General features: G+C 47.8%; 1 protein-coding gene across 1 annotated transcript in view; it reads left to right on the top strand.

Moving 5' to 3' along the window:
• The window catches only part of SLC35F6 (solute carrier family 35 member F6), a 56904-nt gene extending 45548 nt beyond the window's left edge, over nucleotides 1-11356 (top strand). Inside the window, exons 3-7 of the mRNA XM_075338862.1 lie at nucleotides 3031-3103; nucleotides 8205-8376; nucleotides 8707-8919; nucleotides 9165-9275; nucleotides 9616-11356. Coding sequence (XP_075194977.1) covers nucleotides 3031-3103; nucleotides 8205-8376; nucleotides 8707-8919; nucleotides 9165-9275; nucleotides 9616-10070 — 1024 coding nt within the window. The 3' untranslated portion in view covers nucleotides 10071-11356. The remainder of the gene's footprint in view (nucleotides 1-3030; nucleotides 3104-8204; nucleotides 8377-8706; nucleotides 8920-9164; nucleotides 9276-9615) is intronic.
• The last annotated feature ends 3032 nt before the right edge of the window (nucleotides 11357-14388 follow it).

Below are 14388 nucleotides of genomic sequence, written 5' to 3'. Positions count from 1 at the left end.
TAACGTCCTCCTCGCTCTTCACTGACGTCCTCCTCGCTCTTCACTGACGTCCTCCTCGCTCTTCACTGACGTCCTCCTCGCTCTTCACTGACGTCCTCCTCGCTCTTCACTGACGTCCTCCTCGCTCTTCACTGACGTCCTCCTCGCTCTTCACTGACGTCCTCCTCGCTCTTCACTGACGTCCTCCTCGCTCTTCACTGACGTCCTCCTCGCTCTTCACTGACGTCCTCCTCGCTCTTCACTGACGTCCTCCTCGCTCTTCACTGACGTCCTCCTCGCTCTTCACTGACGTTCTCCTCGCTTTTCACTGATGTCCTCCTTGTTCTTCACTGATGTTCTCCTCGCTCTTCACTGACGTTCTCCTCGCTCTTTACTGACGTCCTCCTTGCTCTTAACATACTTTAGTTCCCGCTCTCTGTTTAAGTCCAGCCCCTTCCCCTCCCGGATTTCTAGCTTACCGATTGGATGAGCCCCCTTCCAATAGGCGGCTTCCATCAGACCCATCTCTAAGCTGTCTCCAGGCAGGGAAAAGGGGTTATGTGTTTTTGTGTTGTGTTGTCACCAGCACTGGTATTCCAGGGTTTGAGTTGTCCACAGGTTGCATATTTTGTGGCACCTGATACCTCAGGGGTGCTAGACTCATATTGTATATAGTTGGCTATGTGAGGTTTCATATTGTATATAGGAGGCTATGTGGGGGCTCATACTGTATATAGGGGTCTATGTGTTGGCTCATTCTGAATATAGGAGACTATGTGGGGGATCATGCTGTATATAGGGGGCTATGTGTTGGCTCATTCTGAATATAGGAGACTATGTGGGGGATCATGCTGTATATAGGGGGCTATGTGGGGGCTCAGGGCTATGTGGGGCTGATAATATATCGGAGGCTATGTGGGGGCTCATGCTATATATAAGGGGCTATCTGGGGCTCATACAGTATTTAGGAGGCAAAGGAAGGGCTCATGCTGTATATAGGGGAATGTGTGTGGGCTTAGACTGTGTGTATATAAAATAATAATATGATTGATATGTTAATATTAGTTAATGTTAAACAAAATTCATTTCAGGCTATTGGTTTGGCCTCCAGAACAGTCATGGTATCTCTTGTGGCCCCTTGGAAAAATGTATTGCCCACCCCTGGTATACACTATATACAGACCTCCTATGTATAATAATAGTATTATTAGTATTGTGGTTTTTACTCATGATCAGTTTTGCATTATTCGGCCACTATGTGGTGGTAATATGTGGTCTGGTCATAGTGGGGTAGTATTTTTCTCTTGTAGAGATTAAATACTTGGAAGTTTAACCCCTCCCTGTCATGTGACATTTACACACTAGCAGACATGCACTTATACAGTATTTCTCCGGTGAAAACAAGGACTCCCCTCTCTACAGGGTAGGTGATGTTGTTTATTGGTGGGGTCCGACTGCTGGGACCCGCACCGATCAGCAGCTTTAAGAACTTCTGTCCAGACTGGAGCTTATCTACATTCTATGCTGTCATGTCGCCATCTGGTGGTGAATCTGCAGAACATCTCTTCTGCTTTGCATTATTTGGGGTGTAACATTTTTATTTTGCTCCCGGCCAGTCACCTTCCATGGACAGGACAGTGATATTTTCAAATGTGTCTGTTTTCTAAAAGAAAAGGGTGGATTTGCATCTTTTCATTGAAATACAAGGAAAAAACATCATATGAATTAAAAAGGCCTGCAGAAGTGTAAGGAAATCCCCAAGAAGCTTGTCAGGAAAAAGAAAGAGGCTCATAGCAGCCATGTGTTCTATCACATTATTGTGCCGCCCCCGTGTCAGCAGCCAGGCTGCTCGGATCCGGATCCGCGGTGGCTCGAGGGGTGTCCGGACCCGGGGGTCGTGCGGCCACCCAGAATGAAGGGGGTATTTACAGGGGATTGTGTTAAAGTTTGTGACGCCACCCGTGGTGTGTGGTAATTAGGAGTACCACCGCTGCAGTTGGGAGTACCCGAGGGTGATGGACAGCCAGGTGTTAGGACCCTCCACGGGTAGGGGGGATGCCCCGGGACTCGGTGATGGTGTTCGGGGAGTGCCGTGGGGAGTGAAGGGGTCACTCTCGTACTCACTCAGTCCAGTAAGCTGACACCGACAACCGGATAAACCAAAGTTCTGGACACCGCTGCTGCTGAGGGGAGGTAGTTTGGGTCCTATCCCCAATGGTGTTGCCAGGTGATCCGTGACCTGCCTCCTGGCACCTAGTTTACTTCTCTTGTGGTCTTGGTAGTATGAAACTTGCTGGGTCCCGCTCCCCACTATGGCTAATTGAGGGAGCTTGCTCTCAGGGTTCACGCTTGGGATTTTCTGGAACGTTTTGGTGGAAAGTCCTATCCCCCTCATTGCGCTAGTACCCCGATTTTGGAGTGGGTGGAGAGCGGATCGTGAAGGCTCCGTTCTCGTCGGGTCAATTGTCAGGTTACCTGAAGCTACTCCCCGACCTAGGGTCCACATACCCTGTCGTGCCCTGGTCCCAGCCCGGTGATGGTGCAAGGCCGCCGGCTGTCCTCCTCGACAGTTCCGTGCCCCTTGCCATGATCCCTTGCGACCGGGGGTCCAGCTCCTACTAGGCCCAAACCACCGTCTGCCACCTAGGCATTTCGTCAGGAGCCCTGCTCCTTGTGACATCTCCTCTCAAGAGTCACCACACAACTCATCTTGTGACCTCTCCTTTTGAGAGTCACCACTAAACTGGCTAACTCACTCCTCTCTTTTGACACTCCTAACCTCCCCTAAGCAACCCCCCAAGTGGGCGACCATATTGCACTCAGGCCGTCCACTGGTGTGTCTGGTGGGTGTGGTGCAGAGTGTACCTAGGATTTTATTGGCTGATGTAGGAACACCACGTAGTTAGGGACCCGTAACCAAGGAGGAGGTGGATACTGCACTGAAGGATATGCTGTACAATACCCTGTGACGACCTGATAGGCCAGGGGCGTCACATTATCAATCATCAGCGGCGTACCCCTCTCACACTATGTACCTCTGCTTGCTTTTAGATGGGCGGACAATTTTGAAGCTAAAGGATGTAAAGGATCCCCGTCTCATCAGTTTGAGCATCCATTCCTGCAGGTGAGACACATCCGTGTAATAGTCCCATGAAAGAGGCAAAGAATGGGCAAAAATTAAATTTGGTTCCCCCACCTATACACAGCTTAAGTGGTCAATCATAGTGCCAGAGCGTGCTTACAGATGCTGCGCACTGTGTACTGAAGACGCTGTATGACCTTATTAGCTATAACCACCACACTGTCCACCCTTATTAATTATAACTGACACACTGTCCACCCTTATTACCTATAACTGCCACACTGTCCACAACTATTAGGTATAACTGCCACACTGTCCACCCCTATTAGGTATAACTGCCACACTGTCCAGCCCTATTAGGTATAACTGCCACACTGTCCAGCCTTATTAGGTATAACTGCCAAACTGTCCACCCCTATTAGGTATAACTGCCACACTGTCCCCCCTTATTAGGTATAACTGCCACACTGTCCACCCTTATTAGGTATAACTGCCACACTGTCCGCCCTTATTAGGTATAACTGCCACACTGTCCACCCTTATTCGGTATAACTGCCACACTGTCCAGCCTTATTAGGTATAACTGCCAAACTGTCCACCCATATTAGGTATAACTGACACACTGCCCACCCTTTTTAGGTTTAACTGCCACACTGTCCACCCTTATTAGGTATACATGCCACACTGTCCACCCTTATTAGGTATACCTGCCACACTGTCCACCCTTATTAGGTATAACTGCCACACTGTCCACCCCTATTAGGTATAACTGCCACACTGTCCACCCTTATTAGATTTTGCTGACACACTGTCCACCCCTATTAGGTATAATTGCCAGTGCCCAACCTTGTGAGGTATAACTGCCACTATATCCACTGTTATTAGGTATAACTGCCACACTGTCCACCCTTATTACCTATAACTGCCACACTGTCCACCCTTATTAGGTATAACTGCCACACTGTCCAGCCTTATTAGGTATAACTGCCACACTGGCCAGCCTTATTAGGTATAACTGCCACACTGTCCACCCTTATTAGGTATAACTGCCACACTGTCCACCCTTATTATGTATAACTGCCACACTGTCCAGCCTTATTAGGTATAACTGCCACACTGTCCTCCCTTATTAGGTATAACTGCCACACTGTCCACCCTTATTAGGTATCACTGCCACACTGTCCACCCTTATTAGGTATAACTGCCACACTGTCCACCCCTATTAGGTATAACTGCCACACTGTCCACCCTTATTAGATTTAGCTGACACACTGTCCACCCCTATTAGGTATAATTGCCATACTGTCCACCCTTATTAGGTATAACTGCCAGTGCCCAACCTTATGAGGTATAACTGCCACTATATCCACTGTTATTAGGTATAACTGCCACACTGTCCAGCCTTTTTAGGTATAACTGCCACACTGTCCACTCTTATTAGGTATAACTGCCACACTGTCCACCCTTATTAGGTATACCTGCCACACTGTCCACCCTTATTAGGTATAACTGCCACAGTGTCCACCCTTATTAGGTATAACTGCCACACTGTCCACCCTTATTAGATTTTGCTGACACACTGTCCACCCCTATTAGGTATAATTGCCAGTGCCCAACCTTGTGAGGTATAACTGCCACTATATCCACTGTTATTAGGTATAACTGCCACACTGTCCACCCTTATTAGGTATAACTGCCACACTGTCCACCCTTATTAGGTATAACTGCCACACTGTCCACCCTTATTAGGTATAACTGCCACACTGTCCACCCTTATTATGTATAACTGCCACACTGTCCAGCCTTATTAGGTATAATTGCCACACTGTCCACCCTTATTAGGTATAACTGCCACACTGTCCACCCTTATTAGGTATAACTGCCACACTGTCCACCCTTATTAGGTATAACTGCCACACTGTCCACCCTTATTAGGTATAACTGCCACACTGTCCACCCTTATTAGGTATAACTGCCACACTGTCCACCCTTATTAGGTATAACTGCCACACTGTCCACCCCTATTAGGTATAACTGCCACACTGTCCACCCTTATTAGATTTAGCTGACACACTGTCCATCCCTATTAGGTATAATTGCCACACTGTCCACCCTTATTAGGTATAACTGCCACACTGTCCACCCTTATTAGGTATAACTGCAACACTGTCCACCCTTATTAGGTATACCTGCCACACTGTCCACCCTTATTAGGTATAACTGCCACACTGTCCACCCTTATTAGGTATACCTGCCACACTGTCCACCCTTAGTAGGTATAACTGCCACACTGTCCACCCTTATTAGATTTAGCTGAGACACTCTCCACCCCTATTAGGTATAAATGCCAGTGTCCACCCCTATTAGGTATAATTGCCAGTGTCCACCGCTATTTTGTATAATTGCCACACTGTCCACCCTTATTGGGTATAACTGCCAGTGCCCAACCTTATGAGGTATAACTGCCACTATATCCACTGTTATTAGGTATAACTGCCACACTGTCCACCCTTATTAGGTATAACTGCCACACTGTCCAGCCTTATTAGGTATAACTGCCACACTGTCCGCCCTTATTAGGTATAACTCCCACACTGTCCAGCCTTATTAGGTATAACTGCCACACTGTCCACCCTTATTAGGTATAACTGCCACACTGTCCACCCTTATTATGTATAACTGCCACACTGTCCAGCCTTATTAGGTATAATTGCCACACTGTCCACCCTTATTAGGTATAACTGCCACACTGTCCACCCTTATTAGGTATAACTGCCACACTGTCCACCCTTATTAGGTATAACTGCCACACTGTCCACCCTTATTAGGTATAACTGCCACACTGTCCACCCTTATTAGGTATAACTGCCACACTGTCCACCCTTATTAGGTATAACTGCCACACTGTCCACCCCTATTAGGTATAACTGCCACACTGTCCACCCTTATTAGATTTAGCTGACACACTGTCCATCCCTATTAGGTATAATTGCCACACTGTCCACCCTTATTAGGTATAACTGCCACACTGTCCACCCTTATTAGGTATAACTGCCACACTGTCCAGCCTTATTAGGTATAACTGCCACACTGTCCACTCTTATTAGGTATACCTGCCACACTGTCCACCCTTATTAGGTATAACTGCCACACTGTCCACCCTTATTAGGTATACCTGCCACACTGTCCACCCTTATTAGGTATAACTGCCACACTGTCCACCCTTATTAGATTTAGCTGAGACACTCTCCACCCCTATTAGGTATAAATGCCAGTGTCCACCCCTATTAGGTATAATTGCCAGTGTCCACCGCTATTAGGTATAATTGCCACACTGTCCACCCTTATTGGGTATAACTGCCAGTGCCCAACCTTATGAGGTATAACTGCCACTATATCCACTGTTATTAGGTATAACTGCCACACTGTCCACCCTTATTAGGTATAACTGCCACACTGTCCAGCCTTATTAGGTATAACTGCCACACTGTCCAGCCTTATTAGGTATAACTCCCACACTGTCCAGCCTTATTAGGTATAACTGCCACACTGTCCACCCTTATTAGGTATACCTGCCACACTGTCCACCCTTATTAGGTATACCTGCCACACTGTCCACCCTTATTAGGTATAACTGCCACACTGTCCACCCTTATTAGATTTAGCTGAGACACTCTCCACCCCTATTAGGTATAAATGCCAGTGTCCACCCCTATTAGGTATAATTGCCAGTGTCCACCCCTATTAGGTATAATTGCCACACTGTCCACCCATATTAGGTATAATTTCTACAGTGTCCACCCATATTAGATATAACTGCCAGTGCCCAACCTTATCAGGTATAACTGCCACTATGTTCACTGTTATTAGGTATAACTGCCACAGTGTCCACCCTTATTAGGTATAACACTGCCAGTCTCTACATTATGCCTCCTCACAGTGTTCCCCCCATACAGCCCCCTCACATTTGCCAGTTGACCATAAAAGTCCCCTATTTCTTTAGTTCCATTGGAGTGCCTACCCTCCCGCTATCTTCTATCCCGCCATCTCCTATTCCTCGCAGGAGTGATGTGACCACATCATGTCATACATCACTTTGACCCTGAAAGTGTCGGCTATCAAGATTGAGTCCAACTGTACAGCGAGCCTGAGTTTTGCTGTAGCACAAATCTGAGTCCTTCTGGAGGGTGAGCCTCAGTTTAGTTATAGGCCAAGCTTGGGTCCTGCTGGAGGGCAATCAGGTGTCCCGCTGTTTGGTGAGCCTGAGTCTTGCTGTAGGGTGAGCCTGACTCCCACTGTAGGGCTAGCCTCAGTTTCGTTAGAGGTCAAGCTTGTGTCTCGCTGTGGGGTGAGCCTGAGCATGTCCCGCTGTTGGACATGCCTCAATTTCATTATAGGTTTAGCCTGGGTCCCACTGTAAGGCAAGCTTGAGACTCGGTTTAAGGCAAGCATAAGCCAGACTATATGATGAGCCTGTGTTTCCTGTGCAGCGAGACTGACCCAGTCTTTTTGGCGATACTGAGTCCTACTCTAGGGCAAAACTGAGTCTGGCTTAGGGCATGCCTCAGTTTATTATAGGCCAAGCTTAGTTCCCGCTATAGGATGAGGCTGTGTTTCACTGTGGAGCGAACCATAGCCAAACTGTAGGGTGAACCTGAGTTCCGCTGTAGGGTAAACCTTGATCCCTCAGTGGGGCGAGCCTGAATCCCACTATAGGGCGAGCCTGATTTTCACTAGTGGCCAAGCCTTAGATTTGCTGGGGGGGCGAGCCTGATGAGATGCGTTAAATGGCAATGTAGAGTTATTTCAGTACGTTTTTATCACATTCTGTGAGCCCACCAGTCAGTGACCGGGTGGTCTCATTGGGTGGGACACTATGCTAAACAGACCTCTCGGGGGCCTACGATTCCAAAGTGAACTCAGGGCAGGTTGGATTACAGTCAGTCGTGGATGAATGTGAGAGAGCAAAACAGAGGTAAGTAGGAAGTGATCTCAGGTATCAGCAGACGTTCGAAAAACAAGGTGAACTCCACAACTTGTGACAAAGGAGGTCTTCTGTAGTGGTGATGTCTATGTGGAGGTCCATCTATGGCCGGATGTCAGAGTTTTGTGCCAGGCTGCAGAGCTTGTGTCTGTCTTCCAGGCGGTGGGCATGTTCCTGGGAGAACTCTCCTGTCTGGCCGTCTTCTACATTTTGGTGCTCAAGGACCGACGATCCTCTCAGCCGACCCTGGAGCCTTCGCAGCCCTTCAACTCCCTTCTCTTTCTCCCACCGGCGATCTGTGACATGACTGGCACCAGTATCATGTATGTGGGTGAGTACAGAACAAAGCTGCTCCACTCATCACTAGTCTTACAATAATTATTAAAGGGGGTTTCTGGGGGTCTATAAAAATGAAGCTGAACCTCTGTACAAAAATTCTACAACTTTCTCACATACCTTTTTAATTGTTCACCATTTTCCAAATCTCTGCTTGGCGTTTTGCTCACAGAGCATTGTCTTCACTGCATACATTGTGTCCTCTTCTCAGCTGGGAGCAGATCTGGCTATATACAGGATTATCTTCCGTGAGTGCTCCATGCACCGGGTGCTCACCTTCCTTACGGTATATTCTTACATATTTGTTGTATCTTTCACATTCCAGCTCTGAACATGACCAGCGCTTCCAGCTTCCAGATGTTACGAGGAGCCGTCATCATATTCACCGGTCTTCTCTCCGTTGCCTTCTTGGGGAGGAAGCTGGAGTGCAGTCAGTGGGTGGGAATCCTAGTCACCATCGCTGGCCTGATCATCGTGGGATTGGCCGACTTAATCAGTGGTCCGAGCAGTGGGAAAAACCTCAGTGATGTCATTACAGGTTAGGTAACATTGATCACAAGGTTCTGGGAAAGCTGAATCAGCGCATTTTGGGGAGGTCTACCACCTCGTTCTATGATGTCTCTTGGTCACGTTTACCTATCTTGGGCCAAACTTTGGTATCGTACCAGTTGTTTCAAACTTTAGCCAAGTGTACGGCTTGGTAAAGGTCCATTGAGGTCCCTGGGAAAAATTACAGTCCAGGCATTACCTACTGCTCATCTTCTCCTCTTCTCCACTCTGCAGGGGACCTGCTGATCATCATGGCCCAAATTATTGTAGCCATCCAAATGGTGTTGGAAGAGAAATTCGTCTACAAACATAACGTGCACCCGCTCCGAGCAGTGGGCACAGAGGGTGAGTACAAACTAGAATTTATGACTAGTCATGAGTGGGCACTTCATTTCTTCCGGAAAAATGCTTGCGTTTCCCATTGACTTCCATTATGCTTGGGTACTCAAGATGCAACCATCGGAGCATTCAACTGCTTGTTATGAGAACCGAGTACCTGAGCATGGTAGTGCTCGGTCATCACTAGTTACGAGAACTGAGCACCCAAGCATGGTAGTGCTCACTCATCACTAGTTATAAGTAATGAGCACCGAGCATGGAAAGTGGACATCCCCTTAAAGAAGGTCCTGGACGGGAGTGAGGATAACAAAGCATAAACTAACAGGGACTTTTATGTCTTACACAGGTCTGTTTGGATTTTGCATCCTCACGTTACTGCTGATCCCCTTCTACTACATTCCTGCCGGCAGTTTCAGCAGCAGCGAGCGAGGCGTTCTGGAAGACTCCTTGGATGCTTTTTGCCAAATGGGCAACCAGCCGCTCATAATTTTGGCTCTACTGGGAAACATCAGCAGCATCGCCTTCTTCAACTTCGCTGGTATCAGCGTCACAAAGGAAATCAGTGCCACCACTCGTATGGTGCTGGACAGCCTCCGGACCGTGGTCATCTGGGTTGTCAGCCTGGCGGTGGGGTGGGAGAAGTTCCACGCACTGCAGATCCTGGGCTTCATCATTCTCCTACTGGGAACCGGACTTTACAATGGGCTGCACAAACCTCTGATGTGTAGACGCTGCAGACAGGAGAGCGAGGAGACTGAAAGTCTTCTACATGGCGAACGGACGTCCGTTAATGCTGACTGATAATGACCATTAATGGAAGATCTTAGAAAAATATTGCAATTTGGAGACATCTGTGGACTTCAGATTTAGAATTTAATTCTAGACAATGTTTCTACTGGGACGGAGTATCAGTAGAGCATACGCACCACCACCTCTTTACTCCATCTGATGGACATTTTGGATGGAGATGTGACCTTCAAAATTTGCTGGACTATTCCACCTTCACCCAAGAAGGTTAAGAAATTTACAAATTCAAAAATTTGGAAAATAATTTATTGTTACATCCCTTCTTTGGTCTAATTTGGCACAAACGTTCTTCGGCTTCCACCTCTGGAGTGATTTTATTTACATCCGAGATTTTGGCCCACTTTTTGTGCCTTCTTGAGAAAAGTGTGAAGGACAAAAATTAAGACTTTGCACAAAATTCATAACATTTTGAAAAATTTGGAACAAAAAAGCAACAATGAATATGACAAGACAAAACAGAAAAAAAAGGCAAATGGTTAATCAGGTCCTTAGATGTCTGATAGTATTCTTGGTAATTCTAGAAAGTTGTTTTTTTTCTGGATGTGGCCTGCTGTTAACTTGGCCGTTAGACAGGTCCTATCAATCCTAAAGGTTTAAACAGGGTTTTGTGTGTCACCTTTAGTTTTTTGTGCACTTTTCTCCACTCTTCTGTTCTTGAAGGGCGGGTCTTCATCTGAGATTAGACTCCACCTTCACTTTGGACACCTATGAGGACATTTGAAAAGCTCCTCGGGGGCCGGTCTTCAGAAGAGCTTAGACTCCACCTTCCCTTTGCACACCTATGAGGATATTTGAAAAGCTCCTAGAGGGTGGGTCTTCAGCAGAGCTTAGAGTCCACCTTCCCTTTGCACACCTATGAGGACATTTGAAAAGCTCCTCGGGGGCGGGTCTCCTGGTAAAATTAGACTGCACCTTCCCTTTGCACACCTATGAGGGGGAAAAAAATGGACATCCAAAATGGTATCCAAAAAGGTTCATTCTGGATCTAAGTTTTGTTAGAAGCCCTCACTGCACGGTGGAATTACTCTTCACGGTTCTAACATGAACTTTTTTGCTTATTCTCTGAGACTTTCCATATAACAAGCTTTATATTACTGCTCTCCTGCTGCCTTCTCCGCTTTTCTACAAATATAGGTCTCCTAAAATTTGCTTGAGGTGCTACTAATCTCATTCTCACCTATATCGGTAGCTGATTTTTGGGACTTTTGAGATATAGGGCCGAGTGGACATGTACTAAATAAACTTCCATTTGAAATGCACAAAATAAATGCAAATTCAATAAAACAATTATTTTATAAATTTGGCTTCTGTTATTAAAAGGGATTGTCCAGTGTGAACTGAAGTTGATAGTTGGTGGTGCCGATAGGAGATTTATTCATTAATAATAGTATAACTTTGGAGCGTCCATGTTATACGGTGGTGTAAGTGAGCCTTAAGTGTGGCACTCTATCGAGTACTGTCCCTGGACTCCTATTGACACCATTTATTAAGCCCCTGGCAGATGTTGCTTGTCAATTTACTCCTAATTCTGCCATATAGTTCTCCGGTGATCTGAGCCTCCGTGCAGCACTTACAGCTTTCAAAAAGACTGGAAACTGCTGAAGGTCTGAGCAGATGCACATCAACAATAAGATCCCCTGGTGATGTCGCTGGGGCCTCGATAATGCCGAAGTTTCCGAGGATGTCCTCATTTGAGTGTCTGCGAGGACCCTGGTACAGATGCACAGATATAATATAGGTCAGTAAAGTATTTTATATAGATAGGTAGTCTTAGTTGCAACTAGGGAAACAAGCAGCAGGAGTGGGAAGTCAGTGGAAGTTAGTTAATAGGATAGAACAGGAACACAGGAAGAGCAGTAAGAAGGTTACCAGAGAGCTGGATACAGGAGGGAGGAGTGAAGAAGGTTCAGAAGCAGAGAGGAGTTTGTGAGTCAGTAAGCTAATGATGGGCAGTCCGGCTCTTTTGGTGATCTGGTTCCCATGGCTCCTCTCACGAAAAAGAGCCAACTCATTCGGATCGTTCTTGGCTCCCTATTAAACATGTGTTCACCCCAGGTGAACACATATTTAAGATTATAGTAATGCCAATGAAACCCCGCCCACCCGCAAGAGACAAATTAGATAGTTGAGTGGGCGAGGTTTAGCCGCGGGTGGGCGGGGTTTCAGCTGCAAAAAGCACCGTTTAGAGAATTTAGTGGCTCTCACTGGGGATCCGGCTCCTGTCAGTCACAGCAGGGAGCCGGATCTTTGTGTCGGATCGTTCGCGACCAACACATCACTACAGTAAGCGGCAGGAGCTGAAGTGTACAGGCAGGACCAAGAGCTAGGGTCTCTCTAGAAAGGGAGGAATTTTCCTGTGTCAAGACCTCGCCCTTCAGCGTCCTGAAGCTGGTGGGATGTCAGGGTACAGCAACACCGCCGGCGGGTCCCTGAACTGGCCAGGAGCTTCTACGCATCTGAGGATCTGAGTGATACACTGCGGCCGCACGGCAAAGATACAGGGGACTAAGCTTACATATGACTCAGCTGCTGGAGGAAAGTGCCCAGGGCGAGTGCCAGGAGCAGACACAGCACGAGCGGTCCTAAGGGCCTGAAGCACGGATGAAGAGTGGTCTGCAATAAAGGTTCATGTTTGTTTTACCAGAGACTGATGTGTGTTCTATGTCGCCCCCTGTCTATTGCAAGGACCCTACGAGTAAAGGTGAAAGTGACCCCAAACGTAAGGACTAAAGCCTCATACCCCCTCATATTTATAATGCATATAAAAAAACATAGGGTACCCTATGTGCACTATGCTTTTAATTAGCTACAGCAGGGTATATGTATATATTATTTTCATCTTTGTTTTTTTTACAGGCAGATTACAGTACAAGCAATGTGCTGTACTGGATGGCAGAAAGCACAGTACTGTATCCACAAGTGCAAATTTATAAACATACAGTATATAGTATATACTGTACAATGGAACACTGCACTGTATATAGTAATTATGAACACAAAGGTTACCTCCTCATAACGCAAAGCATTGCTTGGAAACCAAGTTACAAATTTGTAAAAAGCTGTGCTCTTCTTGCAAAACGCTCGCAAACTGGGTATCTCGTAATCCGAGGTTCTAATGTATAGATAAATGTCAGCAGCAGCTCTCAGCAGAATGACATCAGACAGGGATGCTTCCGGGTAAAAGTGCGCTGGCCCTGTAAGAAAATGGGCGTGGCCTCAGACCCATCCTTCGGGCAGAACCATTAGGCAAGTGAGGTGTACTCAGGCTCTGGGAGACAGCAGCGCGGACTGGGGGCAGGGCGGCCACCGCAGGATGGTCAGACAGGTGAGACAACTGATGTTCCTGTTGGGAGATGGGGCATGACAGTGTGGCGCCCTGGACAAGCCAGGACGTCACAGGTACTGCAACAACACACCCCACACCCCGGTTAGGAACACCGAAGTCAAACACAAATCCTTGTTGCCTTCCTCCAGGGACTGATGTCCACACCAGGTGGGGCGAAGCCAGGCGGTTGGCTCCACCCACTGAGGAGTTCACAGTCCTGGAGGTGGGAAAAGGAGGCAGAACAGTTTGAGGAGTTGTAGAGTGAGGAAGTAGTAGTGGAGGAACTGACTGACCGTGTCCGGGTGCGTGGCCCGGGCACATACAGCAAAGTTGGCAGACGGTGGTGACCGTCTGCAGGAGAGGCCGATCGACGTACAACCGTAAAAACCGGGGACGGGCGGTGGCCCGCTGGTACCGGATTGGGGAGCGAAGAGAGGCCAGCACCATCCGGCAGGGCCTACGAACTCTGACCAGGCTAGGAGTCGCCGTAAAACCGGTCAAATCCGTCAGCGACGGGAACCTCCGGGGTTTCCCAGCATCAAAGACCCGACCGAAGGCAACCGTCCAAACCGTGAGGGAGATAGAGCTACCGCCAGAGCTAGAGCTCCCAGGGCCAGAGCCTGCGGGCAAAGGAAGGGCTCCCTTAGCCAACACACCGCTGGGGAGCGGGCTATCAGTGGGAAGCCATTGGGGCCGAGTACAAAACACTGGTACAGGAAGAGACAGTTACCGCTAACCTACCGGGAGTGACCGCCGCAGCCGTCTGTGGGACTCGTCCATCCAGCTGTTTGTTTTACGAGAGACTCCGTGTGCGTTACAGGCTGAGTAAGTACCACCGTGCCTTCTGGCACTGCGCTGCCCCGCGACCCTGCACCCGGCCAGGCCCCACATCCTACCTTCCGACCTCCACCACCGGGCCCCGGGACCACCAAAAACCCCCTACCCACGGAGGGGAGAAAACATCTCAGCTGCTCCCTGTCAACGCTC

The sequence above is a fragment of the Anomaloglossus baeobatrachus genome, chromosome 3, assembly GCF_048569485.1.
Source record: "Anomaloglossus baeobatrachus isolate aAnoBae1 chromosome 3, aAnoBae1.hap1, whole genome shotgun sequence".
Lineage (NCBI taxonomy): Eukaryota > Metazoa > Chordata > Amphibia > Anura > Aromobatidae > Anomaloglossus > Anomaloglossus baeobatrachus.
This window is presented reverse-complemented; position numbering and strand designations above follow the sequence as displayed.